At 36.1% G+C, this 24,358-nt stretch overlaps 1 protein-coding gene across 1 annotated transcript; it reads left to right on the top strand.

Moving 5' to 3' along the window:
- Positions 1-18,441: 18,441 nt before the first annotated feature.
- LOC134388070 (olfactory receptor 7G2-like) lies at positions 18,442-19,383 on the top strand. The gene has a single exon (XM_063110827.1). The coding sequence runs from the start codon at positions 18,445-18,447 to the stop codon at positions 19,381-19,383; it is 939 nt and encodes a 312-aa protein (XP_062966897.1). The 5' UTR covers positions 18,442-18,444.
- The last annotated feature ends 4,975 nt before the right edge of the window (positions 19,384-24,358 follow it).

Genomic DNA, 24,358 nt, shown 5'->3' with positions numbered 1-24,358 from the left:
AGTACACCACCAAAGGGTAATAACTCTCAAGCCCAAGATCCTATAGAACAAGAAGTCCTTGAAATGACTGACAAGGAATTTCGAGGGATAATTCTAAGGAAACTGAATGAGATACAAGAAAACTCAGCTGGACAACATGGTGAAACGAGGAAAAGTATACAGGACCTGAAAGAAGAAATGTATAAGGAAATCAATGCCCTGAAAAAGAATGTAGCAGAGCTTGCCAAGCTGAAGAATTCATTCATTGAAATAAAAAACACAACAGAGAGTTTCACCAGCAGGCTTGCAGAAGTAGAAGAGAGAACATCTGACCTTGAAGATGGTCTGTTCGAAATAACACAGTTAGACAAAAAAAAAAAAAAAAAAAAAAAAAAAGAAAGAAAGAAAGAAAAAAGAATTAAAAACATTGAAGAAAATTTAAGAGACATATCAGACAACCTTAAGCACTGAAATATCCAAGTCATAGGTATTCCAGAAAAGGAGGGAAAAGGAGATTGCATTGAAAAAATATTCAACAAAAATAGTGGCAGAAAACTTCCCAGTTATTGGAAAAGACGCAGATCGTCAGATTGAGGAAGCTCAAAGATCCCCACACATACTCAACCCAAAAAGGTCTTCTCCAGGACATGTTATAGTCAGGTTGACAAAACTCAAAGACAAAGAGAGAATCTTAAAAGCTGCAAGAGAGAAGCATCAAATCACCTATAAGGGAGCTCCAATCAGACTAACATCAGACTTTTCATCACAAACCCTAAAAGCCAGAAAGGAATGGGATGGTATATTCAAAACAGTAAAAGACAGAGATTGCCAGCCAACAATACTCTACCCCACATGGCTATCCTTCCACAATGAAGGGGAAATAGTACATTTCTCAGACAACAAAAACTGTGGGAATTCACTACCACATGACCACCCTTACAAGAAATTCTCAAGGGAATACTGGGTTTGGTACCTGAAAAATAATTACCACTGCCATAAAACCCCAAGAAAAATCAAAACCCACTAGTAAAATAAACATGCCAACAATGAAGAGAAAACAAAACAAAACAAAAAAACAGTTCATCTACAACCCAAGGAACCAACAAATACAGAAAACAAACAGTAAATCAGAAAGAAAGGAAAAAAAGACCCTCAAGACATCCAAACAAAAATCAATAACATGGTAGGATTAAATCGACACTTTTCAATAACAACTCTTAATGTAATAAGCTTAAATTCTCCAATCAAAACGCACAGACTGGCTGACTGGATTAAAACGAAGACCCAACTATATGCTGCCTTCAAGAGACCCGCCTCACCCATAAAGACTCACATAGACCAAGAGTGAAAGGATGGCAAAAGATTTACCATGCAAACAGAAAAGAAAAACGAGCTGGAGTAGCTATACTTATATCTGATAAAATAGACTTTAGAGTAAAAAGCATAAAAAGACATAATGAGGGCCACCACATAATGATAAAAGGATTGATCCATCAAGAAGACATAACAATCATAAATACGTACGCACCCAATGTTGGAGCAGCCAGATTTATAAAACAAACTCTATTAGACCTAAAGAAGGAAATAGACGCTAATACCATAATAGCAGGGAACCTGAACACCCCACGGTCAATATTGGACAGAACAACTAGGCAAAGAATCAGCAGAGAAACACAAGATCTAAACAACATAATAGACCTATTGGACTTGGCAGATATCTACAGAACATTCCATCCAACGACCTCGGAATATTCATCCTTCTCATCAGCAAATGGATCATTCTGCAGGATAGATCACGTATTAGGTCACAAATCAAGTCTCAACAAATTCAAAAAAATTGGAATTATCCCATGTATTTTCTCAGACCACAATGGATTAAAAATAGAAAACAATAAATGAAATTCTGGAAACTATACAAACACATGGAAATTAAACAGCATTCTGCTTAATGACATATGGGTCCAAGAAGAAATCAAACAGGAAATCAAGAAATTTATGGTAACTAATGAAAATTAGCAGACAGAAAGAAATCATTAAGATAAGAGCAGAACTTAATGAAATTGAAAGCCAAAAAACAATACAAAATATCAACGAATCAAAAAGTTGTTTTCTTGAAAAGAAAAATAAAATTGACATACCATTAGCATGGCTAACTAAAAAAAGAGAGAGAGTAAATCCAAGTAACACAAATTAGAAATGAATAAGGTGATATTACAACTGATACACCTGAAATACAAGGAATCATTCGAGACTACTATAAGCAGCTATAAGCCAACGAATTTGAAAATCTGGAGAAAATGGATAAATTTCTGGACACACACAAGCTCCCAAAACTGAGCCAAGAAGATTTAGAAAATCTGCACAGATCAATTACAAAAAGGAGATTGAAGCTGCTATCAGAAGGCTCCCAACAAAGAAAAGCACAGGACCAGATGGACTCACAGCAGAATTTTAGCAAATATTCAAAGAGGAATTGACATTTACAATAGCCACCAAAAAAATAAAATACTTAGTAATTGAGTTAACCAAGGATGTGAAAAATCACTATAATGAGAACTACAAACCACTGCTGAGAGAAATTAGAAAGGATACAAGAAGATGGAAAGATATCCCATGCTCTTGGATTGGAATAATCAACATTGTGAAAATGTCCATACTACCCAACATGGTATAAAAATTCAATGCAATCCCAATCAAAATTCCAATGACATTTTTCTCAGAAATGGAAAAGCTATCCAGATATTTATATGAAATAACAAAAGAGCATGCATAGCCAAAGCAATGATGGGCAAAATAAAATAAAGCTGGAGGCATAACACTACCTGACTTTAAACTATACTACAAAGCTATCATAACCAAAACAGCCTGGTACTGGCATAAAAACAGACACACTGATCAATGGAATAGAAAATCCAGAAATCAACCCACACACCTACAGCCATCTGATCTTTGACAAAGGCACCAAGCCTATACACTGGGGAAGAGACTGCCTCTTCAGCAAGTGGTGCTGGGAGAATTGGATATCAATATTCAGGAGAATGAAACTATACCCATACCTTTCACCATATACTAAAGTCAACTCAAATTGGATTAAAGAATTAAATATACACCCTGAAACAATAAACCTTCTTAATGAAAACATAGGAGAAACACTTCAGGAAGTAGGACTGGACAGAGACTTCATGAATAGAACCCCAAAAGTATGGGCAACCAAAGGAAAAATAAACAAATGGGATTATATCAAACTAAAAAGCTTCTGCACAGCGAAAGAAACAATTAACAGAGTTAAAAGACAACCATCAGAGTGCGAGAAAATATTTGCAAAATATACATCTGGCAAAGGATTAACATCCAGAATATACATGGAACTGAAACAAGTTTACAACAAAAAACAAGCAACCTGATTAAAAAATGGGCAAAAGAGCTAAATAGGAATTTTCTAAAGAAGATATGAATAGCCAACAGACATATGAAAAAAATGCTCAACATCACTCAGCGTTCGGGAATGCATCAAAACCACACTGAGATACCATCTCACCCCAGTTAGGATGGCTAAAATCCAAAAGACTGAATGATAAATGCTGGCAAGGTTGCGGAGAAAAAGGAACTCTCATACATTGTTGGTGGGACTGCAAAATGGTGCACCCTCTATGGAAAATGGTATGGAGGTTCCTCAAATGATTGCAGACATGTCTACCATATGACCCAGCTATCCCACTGCTGGGAATATACCCAGAGGAATGGAAATCATCAAGTCGAAGGTATATGTGATCTCCAGTGTTCATTGCAGCACTATTTACTATAGCTAAGAGTTGGAACCAGCCCAAATGTTCATCATCAGATTAGCGGATCCGGAAAATGTGGTATATGTACACAACGGAATACTACTCAGCTATAAAAAAGAATGAAATACTGCCATTTGCAACGACATGGGTGGACCTTGAGAAAATTATATTAAGTGAAACAAGTCAGGCACAGAAAGAGAAATACCACATGTTCTCACTTATTTGTGGGAGCTAAAAATAAATAAATAAATACACAAAAAACCTGGGAGGGGGAAGGGAAGAAGACGCAACAATTACAATTCCTTGAAGTTGATATGACAAGCAAATAGAAAGGACATTGTTGGGAGGGAGGGGGAGGGAGGAGGGAGGGAGGTTTTGGTAATTGGCCACAATAATCAACCACATTTTATACTGACAAAATAAAATAAAGTTTGGAAGGAAAAAGAAATAAAATAAAATAAAATAAATAAAAAAGTAAAAAAGGTAAGGGATAAATGGGTGATTGGAAAAAAAAATAGAATATAAATCTCTCCACGAACCTGTTGAAGACCCCTCATATATACACACATGCCTCCTACATTTTCTTTAACTTTTTATCTGTCAGGAGACTCTTTCGGCTGTTTCCACATCTGGCTATTGTGAATAATGCTGCAATGAAAAAGAGGGTGTAGATGTTTATGTAAGTGGTGATTTCATTTCCTCCGGGTGTATATGCTAGGAGGGGAGGCTTTATCCTAGTGTTATTCCCCTCATTGACCCATATTGCTCCATGGATATACGCACTGTATGCATACATGAGGTTCAGAGGAAGAAATCTGGCTTTTCTTCACTATGTCAAATGACAATTAATATCACACAAAATCATCCAGAAGTTAGCCCTATCAATATAATTATTGAGAATTGGATTATATGCCCCTTAATTTATTTCATTCCTGATGTAGGGAAAATTATCACTATATGAGCCTTAGACTGACCATATGCAGCATAATTCTTTTTGGGTGGTTTACTTTCATAAATACTATAAACACTTAGTAGAATTCCTGGTACCTAATAAGTACTCAGTACAATTTAACTACTATTATTGGGTTCCTTATCCTGCCTATATTCATAATCTTGAACATCTACGGTCTTTGGTACCTTTATTATTTACTTCAGCAATTAGATTTGTTTCCTTTTATTGTTATATTTATCTGCTGTTCTTGTCAGTCTGAGTAACTTTAAAAATAATTATTATTAGTTGGGCACGGCAAAGATTGACAATTTTCTTCTGGCATCTCACTTTGAAATTTTCTCATTGATTTATTTGTAAGAATGTGCCTGAGGTTTCACTTTTTTCAGTTATCACATCCTGCTGTGTTTTTTCCTCATCTCTAATGCACTTCATATAGAGAATCATGTAAATAAAAATTGTATCATTGATGTCTTATAGGATTGATTGCAGTCTAGGACTCCCATGCAAAATTTCTTAATGTATCTTTATGAGAAGTTTATTCTATCAAAAACTACTTTACTTTGAGAAAGAGATGTTGAGTCTAAGACAAGACTCAGCATGTGAGGTGAAAAGAGAGGTTGACAAGATTAAAGATCCCACCTTTTACAGGAGCTCAGAGAAGTGGGACAATCAGACAAAATTTTCTCTGTGGATAAGCAGAGGTCTCAAAGGAAAATGAAAGCATTTGGTTGGAGAACCTTCTGTTGTGGTTGTCATTGCAGGTCGAGAGGGTAGCATTATTATCAGCATCACATCTAGAAAACAGCTCCCTGCCTGGCATCCAAGGAATCTTCTAGAGCAGAGCTTCTTCCATTGATGTCTATGGAACCCCTGCAGAGATAAATCACCTGAGACCTTTGCCCATATGCTCACCCAAAGAATAATGACTTTGAATCTCTGGAGAGAAATGTGAGTGATGAGCATTATTTGTAAGTATTTTGTGAGACTCTGAAGACCTCCGAGTCTGACATCCATGACTTTCATATTAGAATATCATGGGAGAATGTATTTAGAATTTGTAATAGTGAAGGAATTTCCTCAATTTTTCTTGTGAAAATAGCATGTGCTAAGTTGCACATAAGACCACATGATAAAAACAGATAAACATATTCAGGGGTTAAAAGTAAAGCAATGCCATCATCACAGGATCCACCTTAAACATCTGCCACTCACATCACCCTGTCCTCTCTCAGCAGCAGACGCTATCCTGAAATCTGTACTTGTCATTTTCTATGATGTTCTATTAGGTTGAATTCTATAAAATAGACATGTGAAACTGGCAATAGGATTAAATGTCATCAAATCACGCTTGTATGTGTTACTGTCCAAATTATAATTTTCTCTTCCCAAAACTTGTGCAAAGTGTGATCTTAACTCACAAATTTTTCTGCCCTTATTGTTTTCTCAGTATTGCACTTTTAGCATTAAATCATGTTGTTGGGTGCATTCATAATTAATTTATTTCCAATATTCTGTATTTTTACAGTATGTATGGTGACTTTTCAACATTGTGATCCTTTCTGACACTGATGCAAATTTTGTTTGTATATATTTTTGTGTTATTATAAGTAAATATGTCTGAACTTTTATCTTTGTCTCCTGGTGGAAATGAGAGAGAGGTTTATCGTTAGGAGAAAATTTTTGCACATAAGGTTTTACCTATTCTCCTTTTGGTATTTTCAAACAGTGTTTCTAAGTGGTTGAACCAATTTACGTATACATTAAATATACTTGGTGATCCTTATCATGGCCCACCATTTTTGTTTATACTGAAAATCTAGTGGTTTTAAAATTATTTCATTTACTTGCATATCTCTTATTATTATATCATTGAGAGTCTTCACATATTTTGAGGTCCTTTATTTTCCCTTCTATTAAATATGTTTGCTGTATTTATACTGAACTGTTTATGATTCTCTTATTAATTCACACGTATTCTTTATATAATCAGGGTATTGGTCTCCATTGCAGACATATGCAATACAAATGTCTTTTTTAATATGTGGCTTTTTTTGATATCGTTTATACTTTTTTGCATGAACACCTGCTTAGTTTTTACATAGTTTAATTTGTCAGTGTTTAATGTATTTTAAGGTCCTGTTGTTTGGTGCATATATGTTTACACTTATCATATCATCTCTACGTATTGACCCTTTTATCAAAATACTTCTCTTTGTCTATTTTAATAGTGTTGATTTAAAGTCTATTTTGTTATATCAGTAGAGCCACCCCTCCTGTTTTTGTTAGTTTACATGAAATATTCATTCTATTCTTTCACTTTTAATCTTTTAAAATCAAAAGTGAGTCTCTCATAGATAAAATATACTTGGATTATATTTTTCTTAATTTATACTGCCAACTTCTGCTTTTGAATTGCAAAGTTTAGTCCATTTACTTTTAAAGGAATTACTAAGAAGACGTTTATTTATGCTATTTTTCTATATGTTATAATATTCCCCCCCTTATATCCTCCATTACTGCTTTACTTTGTGTCTGATTTTTTGTAGTAAACTTATTGATTTTTTCTTCTTTCCTTTTTTGTATATATTAGAAATTTTCTTTGTGGTTACCATGGGCATTATGTTGAACATTCTCAATTTGTTATAATACAGATCAAATTGACACCACTATAACTTCAATTGCATACAAAATCTTTGCTCTAATACAGAATTTACATCATCCCTATATATGCCCTTATTAACTCAGTATAAATCTTTAGGTATTGCTCCTCAATAAGATAGTTTTATAAATTTTTATGCATTTACCTTTTAAACCCTATAGAACATAAAAACTGTAGTTACAAATTAAAAATACAACAGTGGCTTTTTTATTTGTTAATTATTTATCTTATCAGAAATATTTATTTTTTCATGCAGATTTGAGTTTCTGTCCAATGTTCTTTCATCAAAACCCGAAGGACTCCCTTTACCATTTTTAGTAGAGCAGACCTAGGGATAATGAACTCCCCTCAGCTTTTGTTTATCTTAGAAAGACTTAACCCACCCTAACACTATTCTCTCTGTGATCCCTTCTAACACTTACCATTTCATGGTTATTAATTAACATTCTGCTTTTGTTAGTGTTTCCCTTCATAATGATTTCTGGTACTTGTTTGCTTACACCTTTGAAAATCAACAATGTTCCTGGACAATTATGCCTCAAGGATTTACTGAGGTGCCTATCTACTTGTGCACCCCAAATGCAAAGTTGATGGTCTTAAAATTGCAGGAAAACTCCACTTGAAACCAATATGTGGATAATCTTTCTGTATGTTCTGACAATTCTGACAGCTCCCTTCTGGACATTAAATACCTTCTTAAGGCATTAGCAAATAAAAAAAAGGCCATAAGGTTGCTAGAAACAAAATTCAACTATGCTCTGTGGGTGTCTAATATGTGGGTCATAATATCTCAGCTGCAGGAAAAACTATCTCCACATACTGAGCCTCTATGAGTCAACATGATGAATGGATAAACAAAAAGTAGTATACATATACAAGGTATCTTATTCACCTTTTATAAAGAATGAAATTTTGACACATGCTGTAACATGGATGAACCTTGAATACATTATGCTAAGTGAGGCAACCCAGTCACAAAAAGACAAATACCTAATGATATCATTTATTGGAGGTATGTAGAGTAGACAAATTCATAGAGTAAAAGTATGGTTACCAGAGTCTGGGGGCAGGGAGGGAAACGGGAACTTGTTCTTTTTAGAGTATAGAGTTATAATTCTCCAAAATGGAAAGAGTTCTGGAGGTTAGTTGAATAATAATGCAAATGTACTTAACACTCCTGAATCGTACACTCAAAACTGGTTGTATTGGATATATACCCAGAAGAGGGATTGCTGGATCATATGGAAGATCTGTCTGTAGTTGAAAAACTTCCAAATTGTTTTCCAAAGTGGTTGTACTAATTTACAGTCCCACCAACAGTGCAGTAATGTTCCCTTCTCTCCACACCCTTGGCACCATTTTTTATTCACCATCTTTTTGATCATAGCCAGTCTAACTGGAATGAGGTGGTATCTCAATGTGGTTTTAGTTTGCATTTCTCTGAAAAATGTTGAGCATTTTTTCATGTATCTGTTGGCCACTTGTATGTCTTCCTTTGAAAGATGTCTATGCAGCTCCTTTGCCCATTTTTTAATTAAATCATTTATTCTTATACTGTATAATTGCTTGGGTTCTATATGTATTCTGGGTATTAGTTCCTTGTCAGAAGCATAGTAGGCAAAAATTTTCTCACACTCTAGGTTCTCTTTTCACTCTGTTGATTGTTTCTTTAGCTGTGCAGAAACTTTTTACTTTGATATAGTCCTATTTATTTATTTTTTCTTTTGCTGCTTGTGCTTTCAGGCTCATGTTCATAAAGCCTGTGCCCTGACCTAATTGCTGAAGTGTTTCACCTATATTTTCCCTTAATAATTTTACAGTTTTGAGTCTTATTCCTAGGTCTTTAATCCACTTTGAATTTATTTTAGTGTATGGTGAGAGATGCGTATCTAGTTTCATTCTTCTGCATATGGATATCCAGTTTTCCCAGCACCATTTATTGAATAGGCAATCTTTTACCCACTGTAGATTTTTGTTGTCTTTGTCTAATATCAGATGGCTATAAGCCTGAGGAGTGATTTCTGGGTTCTCTATTCTACTCCATTGGTCTGAATGTCTATTTTCATACCAGAACCATGCTGTTTTGGTTAAAACAGCTTTGTAGTAAAATTTGAAGTCAGGCAGAGTTATGCCTCTGGCTTTTTTTTTTTTTTTCCTCAGGATTACTTTGGATATCCAGGGTCTTTTGTTTTTCCATATGAAAGGTAAGATTGTTTTTTCCATTTCTTAGAAGAACGTCATTGGTATTTTGATGGGGATGCCATTGAATCTGTATGTGGGTTTGGGTAGTATAGACATTTTCACAATGTTAATTCTTCCAATACAAGAGCATGAAATATCTTTCCATCTTTTTGTGCCTTCTTTAATTTCTTTCAGAAGAGGTTTGTAATTCTCATTGCAGAGGTCTTTCACCTCCTTGGTTAATTCGATCCTTAGGTATCATATTTTTTTGGTGATGATTGTAAATGGGCTTACTTTATGTCTCTTCCTGTTAATTCATTATTTGAGTATATAAATGCAAATGATTTCTGGGCATTTATTTTGTATCCTGCAACGTTAATGAAATTATTAACCAGTGCTAGGAGTTTTTTTGATAGAGTCTTTAGGTTTTTCTCTATATATAGTATCATGTCATCTGCAAATAGGGAAAGTTTGACTTCATCTTCTCCAATCTGGATTCCATTTGTTTCTTTCTCTTGCCTGATTGCTCTAGCTAGTACCTACCTCCAGTACTATGTTGAATAGAAGTGGTGAGAATGGATATCCTTGTCTTCTACCTGTCCTTAAGGGGAAGGCCTTTAATTTTTCCCCATTCAGCATAATACTGGCAGTGGGCTTGTCATAAATGGCTTTTATTGTGTTAAGAAATTTTCCCTCTGTACCTAATTTGTTGAGATTCTTTATCATCAAGGAATGTTGAATTTTGTCAAATGCTTTTTCAGCATCTATTGAGATAATCATATGGCCTTTGTCCTTGAGCTTGTTGATGTGATGTGTCACATTTGTTGACTTTCATATGTTGAACCATCCTTGCGTCCTTGGGATGAATCCCACTTGATCATAGTGCATAATTTCTTAAATATATTGCTGTATTCTAATTGCTAATATTTTGTTGAGGATTTTAACATCTAGGTTCATCAAGGATATTGGCCTATAATTTTCTTTTTCGTTTTTTCTTTCTTTTTTTTTTTTTTTTTTGTCATGTCTTTATCTGGTTTTGGTATCAGAGTTATGTTGGCCTCATAGATTGAGTTTGGGAGAGTAGCGTCTGTTTCAATTGTTTGGAATAGTGTCATGCAAATTGGTATTAACTCGTCTTTAAAAGTTTGATAGAATTCAGCTGTAAAGCCATCCAGACCCAGACATTTTTTTTTGTTGGAAGATTGCTGGTTATTGCTTCAATCTCCTTGCTTGTTATTGGTCTGTTCAGGTTTTCTATCTCTTCTTGGTTCAGACTTGGTAATTTATATGTGTCTAGAAACTTATCCATGTCTTCCAGATTTTCAAATTTGTTGTCATACAGTTGTTTTTAATACTCTCTAATTATTCTTTGTATTTCTGTGGTGTCAGTTGTAATGTCTCCCTTTTCATTTCTGATTTTTATTATTTGAGCCTTCTTTACTTTTTTTTTTCTCTTAATCTAGCTTATGGTGTATCTATGTTGTTTTTCTTCTCGAAAAAGCAACTTTTAGTTTTGTTAATCTTTTCTATTGTTTTTTGGTTCTCTATTTCATTTGGTTCTGCTCTGATCTTAATTGTTTCTTTCCATCTACTGCCTTTAGGTTAGGATTGTTGTTTTTCAAGTTCTTTGAGGCATATCATTAGGTTGTTTATTTGGAGTCTTTCCATTTTTTTGATATAAGCATTTACTGCAATAGATTTCCCTCTTAGTACTGCTTTTGCAGAATCCCACAAGATTTGGTATGATGTATCTTTTTTTCATTAGTTTCTAGAAATTTTTTCATTTCCTGTTTAATTTCTTCTTGGACCTATAGGTCATTCAGAAGCCTATTATTTATTTCCATCTATTTGTAAATCTTCCAGCAATTTACCTCCAGTTTTAGTCCATTGTGGTCTGAAAAGATTGTTGGAATGATTTCAATTTTAAAAATTTGCTGAGACTAGATTTGTGGCCTAAAATGTGGTCTATCATGGAGAATGTACCATGAGCTGATGGGAAGAAAGTGTATTCTTTAGCTGTGCGGTGAAATGTTCTGTATATATCTGCCAAGTCCTGTTGGTCTAGGGTGTAGATTAAATCCTGTGTCTCTTTGTTGAGTTGTTGCCTGGAAGTCCTGTCCCATACAGAGAGAGGGGAATTCAGATCACCCACTATTAATGTATTAGGACCTGTCTCCTTCTTTAAGTCTAAGAGTGTTTTCTTGATGATCTGGGTGCTCTGGTATTGGGTGCATAAATGATTATGATTATGTCTTCTAGCTGGATAGTCCCATTTATCATTATAGAATTTCCTTCTTTGTCTTTTTTAATGTTTTTTGGTTTAAAGTCTATTTTGTCCAATATAAGAATAGCTACTCCTGCTCATTTTTGGTTTCCATTTACACGGTATCTTTTTCCATCCCTTCACTTTTAGTCTATGAGTGTTATTACAGGTGAGGTGGATCTCCTGAAGACAGCATATACTTGGGTCTATCATTGTAATCCAGTCAGTTAGTCTCTGCTTCTGAATGGGGATTTTAGTCCATTCCCATTTAGAGTAGTTATTGAAAAGTGTTGTTTAATTCCTGTCATTTAGTTGCTATTTAGGTGGTTTAAATATCTTTTGATCAAAATTTCCCCTTTTATTTCTCTTCTTCATTGTGAGTTGGGGATTTTGGGCAAAATGGTTTAGCTTCTTTCTCTTTCTTGCTGGCATTTTTATTTTAACAGTGCGTTTTGCTCTTTCTTGTGTATTCATGATGATGGTCACCATTATTCAGAATCCAGATGAATGACTCCCTTAGAATTTCTTGCAGGGCTGGTCGTGTGGTGGTGAACTCCTACAGCTTTTGTTTGTCTGGGAAATACACTATTTCTCCCTCATTTCTGAAGGAGAGTCTTGCTGGGTAAAGACTTCTTGGCTGGCAGTTTTTTTTCTTTTAGTATTTTGAATATATCATTCTACTTTCTTCCGGCCTGTAGGCTTTTGGTTGAGAAGTCTGCTGTTAGTTTGATGGGGGTTCCCCTATAAGTGACCTGATGCTTTTGTTGCTTGTAGAATTCTCTTTGTCTTGGAGCTTTGCAAATTTAACTATAATATGTCTTGGGGAGGATATTTTGGGTTGAATCTGTTTGGGGACCTTTGAGCTTCCTGGATCTTAAGGTCTGTATCCTGCCCGACACCTGGGAAGTTTTCTGTTACTATTTCCTTGGGTAGGTTTTTGATACCTTTCCCTTATCTTGCCCTTCAGTAATACCCACAATTTGGATGTTAAAGCACTTGAGATTGTCTGCTGTCTCTCTTAGGTTTCCTTATTATTTTTAATTCTGTTTTCCTTTTTCCCTTTTTTTCTGGTCTGCCTGACTTATTTCAAAAAGACCATCTTCAAGCTCTGAAATTCTTTCTTCTCCTTGCTCTACCCTGCTGCTCAAACTTTCAGTTGTGTTTTTTATTTTGTTGAGGGCATCTTTCATTTCTAGAAGTTCTGCTGCACTCTTTTTTATGGTATTAATCTCTTTGTAGATTTCCTCCTTCATATTCTGGATGTTTTTTCTTGTTTCATTGTGTTCTCTAATTGAGTTTTCCTTTATTTCTTCAAGTTTTTAAAAAATCATTACCCGAAATTCTTTTTCAAATATTTCCATGATTCCCTGTTCCATGGAGTCTGACTTTTGGGCATTGCTGTATCCTTCCAGTATTGCCATTTCTTCTTTAGTGTTTGTTCTTCTAGTGTTTTTTCACTGATGCTTGGTCACTTGGCAGGGGATTTACTTCTTCTATTACACTGAGGTTGGCTATGGAGTTTCCTTGGATGCTACTGCAGGGAGTGAACTGTCTTACTTGACAGTAGCTGTGGTGGTGGTTATGTTAAAACAACTTGGTTACTGTTCAAGACTCTGTGGTCATAGAATGAGCCCTTAACATGTGGAGCTCTGCTGGGTCAAACTCAGTAGGTCAGATCCGCGGGCTGGTGCTCACCCCTGGGTCTGAGGAGGGATGACAGACCACGTGGAGCCACGTGGTTCTGCTGGCTTGCTGGCACCAACAAGCTCACATGTGTGGTGCCAGTTCAGGACGGTGGGGAGGGTCCCCTGCCTGGTTCCAAGGAGGCGGGGTGGGAGGAGCCATGTGGAGCCATGCGTTTCCACTGGCTGGCTGGCGCCGGCAGGCCTGCACGATGCCAGTTCAGGGTGGCAGGGCCAATTTTAAGTCTTCAAAGAATAATTCTCCCCTGAATTGAAGATTTGCATATCTAACCTCCTACTTACCTTCTCCCTGTATATGCCTAATAGGCAACCCAAGCTTAACCTATCAAAAACTATAATGCTAATATACTGGCAAGCACTCAAATATGCTTCATTCATACTTTTTTTCTATCACAATTGATGGCTATTTCATCCTTTCAGGTGTCCAGGCAAAACATTCTAGCATCATCATTAATTTCTTTTCCCTAAAACCTGTGCTCAGTTTTTCAGAAAACCCTGTTGTCTAGACCATCAAAATATATCCAGTTTCTAGTCAAATCTCACCAGTTTTGCTGTTACTGCCATGGTTCAAGCAAGTCACCAGTTTATTAGAGTAGGTGATTACAACAATCCTAAACCCAAGCTAACCTGCTGTATGAATCACTTTTCTGCTATTGATAACAGAATACCTCAAACTGGGTATCCCTAATTTATACAGAAAACAAAATTTATTTTTTACACTTTTGGGGGCTGGAAGTCCAAGGTTAAGGGGAAGCATCTGGTTAGGACTTTTTTCTTGGTGGGAGTCTCTACAAAGTCCTTTGGTGATATGGGTATCACATGACGATGGGTGAGAAAAGAGAACAAGTTCATGTGCTCACTAGGTCTCCTTATAAAGCCACCAGTGCCTCCCCCATGACAATCCATTCATTCATTAACCCATTGAAACATGACTGGATTAATACATTTATGAGGGTACAGCTCCCACAATCCAATCACCTCTTTAAAGTCTCACCTTTCAACACTGCCACATCAAAGATCAAGCTTCCACAGGAGCTCTGGAGGACAAACCTTCAGACCATAGCACCTGTTTTTGCCCTTGCAATCAGGGAGCTACTTGTATAATCTGCCACACATTACCCTACCTTTTTGTTTTCATCTTTGCTATTATTCCATACTCATTTTCTTTTGCCATATTGGATACCTTTATGATTACTCAGTCCACCAAGTATGCTTTCACCTCAGGGCCTTTGCTCTTGTTCTTTCTGCCTGAGATTTTCCCCTACCAGATACCTGTATGGATCCCTTCCTATACCTCACCGGTTTTTTTTGCTCAGAAATACTCTTCTAAATAAGACCTATTCAAAATTGTATTATATCCCCCCAAATGCCAAATTGCCATTTTATGTTTTATTTTTCTCTCCATTACATTAATTACCATCTGACCTGATATATGATTTGCATATTTATGTGTTCATAGTCTGTCTTTCCAAATAGACTCTATGCTCTATGTGGGCAAAAAATTTTTTTCTCTTTTCTTCAGGGCTGTATCTTTATCATTTGGAGTGCTTGGACCTGTAGACACCTGACCCACTGTGTTCACAAACAGATATGGTAATTCTTAGGTCTCCTTAGGGACTTTTTCCCCATGCTGATTATCACCCATAAGAATTTTTCATTCTGTAGAGTTTGGTCTTTCTTCAATTTTTCACTGTTTACATTCTCAAATATCATTTTTGTGCTATATATTTTAGAAATCCTTCTAGATGTCCACATATCAAAATTTCTCTATCTAGGTCAGTTTTATTAATTTTTTAATGTAATGCAGCAGATTTTACATATCTATGGGGTACAGAGTTGAATATCAATACCCCTGTGCAACATGTGATGCTCATATCAGGGTAATTAGTGTATTCAACAATATACAATATAATTGTTTTTTGTGGTCCTTTGAACAGCTCTCCCATTTTTTAAAATAAATCAATTTGTATTTATGTCTTTCTGAGTGAAAAATTAGCATTTCTTCTAAGCCACTCTTCTGTCTGTAACTTTCTAAAGCCTAGAGTTTATTCTTTCTACTGATTTTTAGTAATATTTCGATAACTACTTTTTACTATAAAATACTTAAACTGATTATTTAAAACTAAACTATTCTTGTTTAATTTGTGCAGTTCTTTTTTTAGTTTCAATATGTTTTGAAAAAACATCTTTTGCAAGCCCTTCTCCCTTTTTACGTTGTATAAAACCCACATAACATAAAAATTACTATCTTTACCATTTTTAAGTGTACAGTTCAGTAGCATTAAGTATAAAAACATTTTCATATTGCAAATCAGAAACACTGTTATTTAAACAGCATCTGTTTTTCCTCTACACTGAGCCCCTAGTAAGTACCATTCTACTTTCTGTATCTATGAATTTGACTACTCTAGGTACCTCATAGGAGTGGAGTCATACCATATTTATCCTTTAGTTTCTGGCTAATTGGACTTAACATAATGTCCTCAAGGCTCATTCATATTGCAGCATGTGACAGAATTTCTTTCCTTTTTCATGTTGAGTAATATTCCATTGTAAGTGCATACCACATTTTATTTATCCATTCAACAGTTAACAAACTTTATACAGAAGAAGTTGAGAGGAAAAACATTTATGAATACATGAAAATACTCAATACTTCAAAATAAAGCATATTAACTTAATATTAACATGGAGTACAATCTCCATCTACTAAACACTGGGTAAAGTCTAAAGATACTGTGATTATACTCACACATTAGTGTTTTGCCTTGGCACTGTGATTTTTTACAATTCTATCAAAGATCAAGAGACATAATCTAAAACCACAGCACCTACAAGTGAAGAAAAATGTACGTTGAAACTAGGCTGGTAAAATTAAAAAGGTGGTTATGAAGCCTAAAAAGTGAGTAAAAGATAAGTCTGTATTCATCAGAGATAGAATTGTCACAGAGAATAGATTAGATCTGCTATGTACAATATACATAGTGAAAATTAAGGTTCAGGAAACATTAATTGGCTCATAGAGAAAAAAACCCTTGAGGTTTTGCATTTTTACAATTGCTTAGGTATATTTAAATATATATTATTTATTTCCATATTTATAAATTATATGTGGGTACTTCAAAAAGTTTGCAGAAAAATGAAATTAAAATATAATATGGATCTTTCAATGAAATATTTGAAAACCTTCATATTTTTACATTTAGACAGGCATGAGATTTCCTGATATCATCTTCTAGATATCAATGCCTTAGTTTACCCCTCAGTAAAAAGACTGGATTTCAATTACAAAAGGGAGTGTGTCCACCATGCAAGGTATGTGACTTGGGGATGATCAAGCAAAGGTGGAGAAAGTAGAAATGCACACCTGACTTCACAGAGTCAGGCAAACAGCCATCCTGAATGCCTATCTGACAGAATCTTGGTCTTTAAGGATTTGTAGTGTCCTGGGATCACAGTGACAATAAAATTCCTTGGCTAATGAGGAGCTTTGGATATTGAGCCTCTGGGGATACAGAGACTATAATATACCTGTGTCCTCCTAACTTAACAGAGACTAGAATATACTTGTGTCCTCCTAACTTTACAGTCATTCTTTAGCAAAGCAGTTGCACACCTGAGCCTCCTCCAATGTTGATCCCTCCTGCCCAGGAGCGTGCTGCCTCAATCTGTCCTTCTTGAGGATACATCTTCTGTATGATACACCCAGATAAGTCAAGCATTATCCCAATGTGACACCAGCCTGGTAACCTAAAATGCTTTGGTAAATGTTTGGAAATTAGGACAAATGTGTTATTACAGGTTAATTTAGGGGAAGCTGGGAGGAGAGTACATACATCAGATGATTAGCATCAAGTCACCATGGGTCTCCTGCCTAATTGTCATCTTCACATCATTCCTTGTACCTTTGTGTGATAATCAACTTATTCTAAACTCTTAATTATGTATTCATTCCCCGCTATGGTTAGGACCAATTTTCTCTAGAGCAGAAATCTGCCTCTTCTACAACAGGACGTCTGTTATAAAATTCTGTCATTTACTTGCAATCTTGCAGTGGTGAAAGTTTACTAAACTCCACCTTCCCTTCCCTTTCCTGGCTCTTGACAAATCTTTGTATTATCTCTGTGTCCTGGCTCTGATGTCTTTGGGGATGCTGAGAGAATCTTCGAGCAGACTCCCTAGTCTATCTGTTTTTCTTTACAAAATTACTGAATGTTTTAAATAATCAAAGAGCACAGAGTTTACATTAAATAAGGAACACCCCCTCCGCCTTTCCAGACTTAAAAATGGTTGATGTTCTGCTATATCAGATTCAGGTCTTTACTAAAGTAACAACACAGTATGCATACAGAAGGCACCTCTATTTACTTATTTGTTTGTTTGTTTGTTTGTTGATTGATTGATTGACTGACTGATTGATTGATTGATTGATTGGCTGAAATAAGTAGGAGTTCATTTCTCTCACAGATCAAGAAGTTCGAGGGTATATCGACCCAACAATGCCGTCAGGGTTCCAGCCTGTTTCTGTTTCTCTGCTTTACCATCTTTAGTGCATTACATTTGCCCTCCTGCTTCCTAGCTCATGGTTTCAAGATACAGCCATGGGTCACTTAACATCAGGGAGATGTTCTGAGAAATGCTTCTTTAGCTGATTTCACCATCGTGTGAACATCACAGAGTGTACTTACACACACCTAGATGGCATAACCTATTACACAATCACTCATTGTGGCCTTTTACTGACAGCATTAGCTGTGGACTTTGCATGCTTAGGAGCCATGATGACCCCTTTTGAACTCCTTTCATTTATCAGCTTCTCTTCACAAGGTGGTGATTCCCTTTGGTGATGATGCACCTGTGGGACTACAAAATATCTGATGATCTTGTCACGACCCCATATTTCCACCAGATTCATTAACAACATGGAAACCAGAAACCAAACAGCTGTTTCAGAATTTCTTCTCTTGGAGGTGACAGAGGATCCAGAACTGCAGCCCCTCCTCTTCAGCCTGTTCCTGTTCATGTACCTGGTCACCATCCTGGGAAACCTGCTCATCATCCTGGCTGTCATCTCTGACTCCCACCTCCACACCCCCATGTACTTCCTTCTCTCCAATCTGTCCTTTACTGACATCTGTTTTAGCACAACCAGTATCCCAAACATTTTAGTGAATATCCGAGCGCAGCATTCAAGCATCACCTACACAGGCTGCCTCACCCAGATCTACTTTGTCCTGATCTTTTCCTGTTTGGAAAATTTTCTCCTAGGGGTGATGGCCTATGACCGCTATGTGGCCATTTGTCACCCCCTGAGATACACGGTCATCATGAACCCTCGGCTTTGTGGCCTGATGATTCTCCTCTCCCTGTCTATTAGTTTTGGGGATTCCCTGCTGCACAGTCTGATGCTGCTGCGGCTGTCCTTCTGCACAGACCCAGAAATCCCCCTCTTCTTCTGTGAAGCTGTTCAAGTCATCAAGCTCGCCTGCTCTGATACCCTCATCAATAATATTCTGATATATTTTGCAGCATGCATATTAGGTGGGATACCCCTCTCTGGAATCATTTTCTCTTATATTCACATTGCTTCTTCTGTTTTGAGAATGCCTTCAGCAGGAGGAAAGTACAAAGCTTTTTCCACCTGTGGGTCTCACCTCTCAGTTGTGTCCTTATTCTATGGGACAGGTTTTGGAGTGTACTTTAGTTCTGCATTTACACACTCTTCCAGGAAGAGTGCAGTAGCTTCGATGATGTACACTGTGGTCACTCCCATGATGAACCCCTTCATCTACAGCCTGAGGAACACGGATGTGAAGGGAGCCTTGAGGAACCTCCTCAGTAGGAGATTTTCTTATCTGTGATGTGTTATTTGGATTGGCCTGGGTTACTAGAATGAGGCAAAGTGAAAGGAATACTGGGTAAGCCACAGTGCCTTACTCTTTTGTCACCAAATACTTAGACTATATACTATAATGGCTAAGTGTGTTTTAAAATAAGTTTGAAATTGGCTATCCTTTTGTATAATGTTTCCTTTCTGTTTTTTGTCATTGTTTTTATTGTTGCTGGATGGTACAAGGATCTGAACCCTTGACGTTGGTGTTATCAGCACCACTCCTTAACCAATGCATAACATTTTGATATTTTGGAATTTATTTATATTCTATAAGCTCAGTTCTTCTGTTAAGGCCTACAGAAAGTGAACATGAGGTGGGTTTCTTGCAATAATGTTATTTTTTTCATCATTAATATTTTTAACTTAATTGCCTTGATGTTTATCAGGATCTAAAGAATGAAATATTATTATAAGAAATACGACTTCCAGCATAGTTGAATTAAACCATTTTCAGACATTCATAAATTTCTAGGACAATAATTTTGACTCAGGTTAGTTCAAATTGGCCTTAGTGAATTTCTGTCAGTGTTACTAATTTCCACAGTTTACTTAGACTCTTCTAACTTTTCCTAGATTACTACATTATCTCTTAGCTGACAAATCCTTCTGTCAATCATTATATTCATTAACTACTTAATTCATCATTGGAGTATCCTTCTCACAGCCCAGGATTCATGCTTCATATTCACAAAAGTCTGGGACCTCCTTTACATGCCTCTATTATGCATGCTTATAGCCAGAGGAAGTTTATTATGTTTTATTTAAAATAATGTATGTTTAACGTCTGCTCACTGTTAAAAGCACAACTAGTGAAATAGCAAATTCCTATTTTATATTTACTGTTATTTTAGGAAATGTTGTCAGTGGAGGGAAACTGGGAGAAGTTAAATAAGTCAGAGAAGGGATCCCTACAAACCTGTGGTTATAGCAGAGACAGAGACCAGAATCTATCTGATTGCATGGGTAGGATTATGTGAAATGCAATTTTTGGTTAACCTTATAGTGAGATATAAGGGATAAGATTTTATATTCCAATTTAGTAATTCCTGAGATTGAACACTGGTAAATTATCTGTACAGGGCAACATTAGCCTAAATAACACTCAGTTTAATCATATATTTAGATTATTTGAGTGGTTTAAAATGTGTATGAAATGGGTGAATTTAATCAGTCAGGAATCTTTTCTATCTAACAAGAGAAAGAAACCTTGATTATACTATTCATAACATAGGTCTGAAGTCCTTGTAAGAAAAGATAACTTTCATTCTTATAGACTTTTATTAGAAGAACTCCAGAGCTAAGTAATGTATAGTATCAATGTTGTAGGGATTTGTTCACTCCTCCATAAAGTGGCTTCATGCCTAGGCTAATTTCCATCATAGACCCAGATTTCTACACAGATGTAAGCATTATATACAAACATGATGCCCAGAGACAGAAAACTGTCCTTCTGTGGACCTGCTGTGAATAGAGTCTATTTATAGTAGACATTTCTATGGTGACATCCAGAAGACATTCCTCTTATTCATCTAATTTTTGGAGTAAGCAAAAAATTCCTGTGAGAGTCTGATGACTGTGAGAGCCTGAAAATAACCATCGGGAATGTAATTCTTGCACAGAAGTTCACCCCAATATGCACTACAAACACTTACTGTAACGCCTAGTATCTAGAGCAAGTACACACTAAAGTGTAAATTGTATCCTTATATTTCACATCTTCCCTATATTCATAATATTGTAGTACTATTGGTCTCACATATTTTTATCACTTCCTTCAGCAATTAGAGTTGTTTTCTTTCATTGTTATACTTATCTTCTGCTTTCTGGTCTGAGTAAAACACCCAAAATAAATAATTATTAGGCTAGCAGGGCAAAGGTTGATAATCTTCCAGCGTCTTATTTTATTTGAAATTTTCGCACTGATTTGTTTTATGACTGTATCTGACTTTCCACTTTTCTCCTTGGTCATCTCATCTTGCTGTGTTTCTTACTTATGTCTTTTGGAGTTCACACAGAAATACATAATTGACCAAAGTAAATTGTATCCAGATGTCTTAGAAGATTGACTGGATACAGATTTTGGGCTCTCATAAAAGTTTTGTTAATTTTTCTTCAACAGGAACATTATTCTATGGAGAAGTACTTTACTTTGAGAAGGAGATGCTGAGTGTAAAATGAGACAGGGGAAAAGGGAAGTTGGCAAGGTTTGGGGCATTGTGTTCCCCATAAACACAGCAGAAAGTGGGGCCATTAGCCAGAACCATCTCTATGAGTGTGAGCTGAAAATAGAGGAGGTGCCAAAAGAGAATCAAAGCACTGGGTGGAGATTCTTCTGTTGTGGTTTTCATAGGAGGTTGAGGGGTTGGTTTTGTTTTGACCAATACTTTTGGTTAACAGCTCCTCGCCTTCTGTTCTGGTCGTCATTGGAGGTTGAAAAGGTAGAGATATTTTCAGCACCACATCTAAGAAACAGCTCCCTACCTGGCCGCCAAGATGGGTTCTATCCCAGAGCTTTTCCTGTTGATGTCTATGGAACACCTGCAGAGATAAATGACCTGCAGTCTTTGATCAAAAGGCCAGTTGCTGAACGTCACCCAATAAATAATGATTCGGAATCTCTCGGGCTGGTAGGTTACCACAGTTAGTTAGAACGTGGTGCTGACTTTGAATTTCTGAAGAGATATGGAAGGGATGGGCATTTTTAATAAGCACTGTGTGTGTATCTGATAAACTCTGATGTCTGACATGCATGACTCTTATATTAGAAGATGGCATGAGAAAGTATTTAGAATTAGGAATGTGTAAGGCCTTTCTCAAATTTATTTGTGAAAATAACATACACAAATAGTACATAAATCTTTTCTGTAGTTCTCAAAGAATAGTAACATAATAAAAATGCATATCACTTCCCAGAGGTTAAAAGTCTAGCAGTGGCATCCCCATAGAATCTACCATAACTGTTTTCCACTCACAACAGCTTCTCCCTTCACGGTGGTCAATAATGTCCTGAAAGTGTATTTAGTATTTTATTAGATGTTTTTCCATTAGGTTGACTACTATGAAATTATCAGTATTTGAACTTACTTGCTCAAGGAAACTAGGAATAGGGTTAAAACACATTGTGTATCACTGTTTTTGTCCAGTTTATAATTTGCCTCTTTCAAACCTGTTAAAAGTTTAATCTTAATGTGTGAATTTTATTTCCTGATTGTTTTCTCAGTACTGCACATTAGATATTCTACTATGTTGTTGTTTGTATAGTAACTGACTTATTTACAATACTCTCTTTTAAAATAATGCACGGTATCTTGTCAAATTGAAATACTTTCTGATATCGATGGAAATTTTATTTTTTTGTAAATATTTTCTGCTATTATGAATAAATCTGTTGAATATACTTGTTTGTGTGTTCTGGTGGTAAAGAGATAAAGTTTTGCAGTTGGGAAAGAATTACAGGTGTAAGGAAGGACTTAATTTCCTTTGGGTAGTTCCAAATGTTATCCTAAGTGGTTAAACCAATTTATAGCATGTTAAAAGTTCCATATTGTGTTCTTGATATCCTGTTGTAGGGGTTGTCTTTGTACTTGACCCTGGTGCCTGGCTATGAGACTCTTGTAGAGGAGGTGGAGACCACAAAGGCTACATCTCCAGTCTAGCAGTGTCTCTTTAGTTACCTGTGAAATACTTAAAAGGTATAGAATAGCAGGACAGGTGCCCATATATCTAGTTCCAGAATGAGTAAATTTTGACACTAGTTGCCGGAGACCAGCTCCAGTCGAGTTTGGGGGTCCTTGAAAGAGGGATGAGGAAGCTGGCAAAAATAACAAACTCAGACAGAGACCTCAATGCATCAGTATGCATGTTCTGTCTCTGCGGGCTGTCAGCGTGTTGCAGCTGGAGCACAGTAGAGAATGAGACAATGTCTTTTATTTAGATTTTTCTCTGCAGGGGGGTTTTGGGTACTATTTTTATTACATCAGCAAGCTTGAATTAATAATTTAAAAAGGACATGGGAAGCCAGTTTTTTTTTTTCCCTTCATTAGCACGTCTCAGGTGATTAGCTTGTGTTTCTTCCTTTCAGTATCAGGTTATCAGATTGAGACCATCTTCTCATTGTCCTGAAGTTAACCTGTGACCTTTTCTGGTTGGCAAGCTGTGGTTAATATCTACCCTATTAACAGGGTGGGACTATTGCAGTTGCAAAGTGATAGACAGTACTATCATATGACCTATGTCTATTGCTAAATGCAAGTACAAATTTGCTAAAAGGAAAAATGCTAACATTTAAATTCTAATGGGGGTCTAATGATTTTACGTTCTAATGGAATGAACCTACTGTTCATATGGAAAAAGATCAGTGGATATTTGAGCAGCATTATCATGCACATCTTGAGGTTATGCATTCGCTGTGGCCCTATAATCTTGATCTAAATGTTAAAGTGTCATTGTGCACAGCACCATCCCTCACAAAACTAGGTGTACTCTCTTATTTTTCTAAGATCTAAATTTGCAGGTTTAATAATTTTACAGCATATATTTTTATCCCAACACCTGATTCTTAATGATTTATTTGAAACTGGACACCACCAAGTAAAGGGGGTTCTACAGTTTCGTTCCCATGTACTTAATTTGTCCCAAGCATATAGTTTCTCATTAATGCCAACCATTCTCTTGCCATTAATATAATCTCCAGTAAATGATGTTTGCCAACTTACATTAGGCTGCAGCTCATATTTAGTCATGAGCAGTGCTTTTGGAACATATATTGGTGTGGTCAATTTATCATAAGGGGATAATTTTGAATTGTCCAATTTACTCAGATCCTCTGTGGGAATGTTTAGTTCAATGACCGCATAATTATTTGTGCTATTTTTATAATCTTTTGGGAATTCAGAGAACTGATACGCTAACCAAAATATCGAAAGAGAAGGCAAAAGCCATGA

This window comes from Cynocephalus volans, chromosome 10 (genome assembly GCF_027409185.1).
Source record: "Cynocephalus volans isolate mCynVol1 chromosome 10, mCynVol1.pri, whole genome shotgun sequence".
Taxonomy (NCBI): domain Eukaryota; kingdom Metazoa; phylum Chordata; class Mammalia; order Dermoptera; family Cynocephalidae; genus Cynocephalus; species Cynocephalus volans.
The sequence above is the reverse complement of the archived record's forward strand: the minus strand, read 5'-3'. Positions and strand labels throughout refer to the sequence as shown.

Coding starts and splice junctions, on each gene's coding strand:
- LOC134388070 (XM_063110827.1), top strand. CDS start 18,445: ATGGAAACCAGAAACCAAACAGCTGTTTCAGAATTTCTTCTCTTGGAG.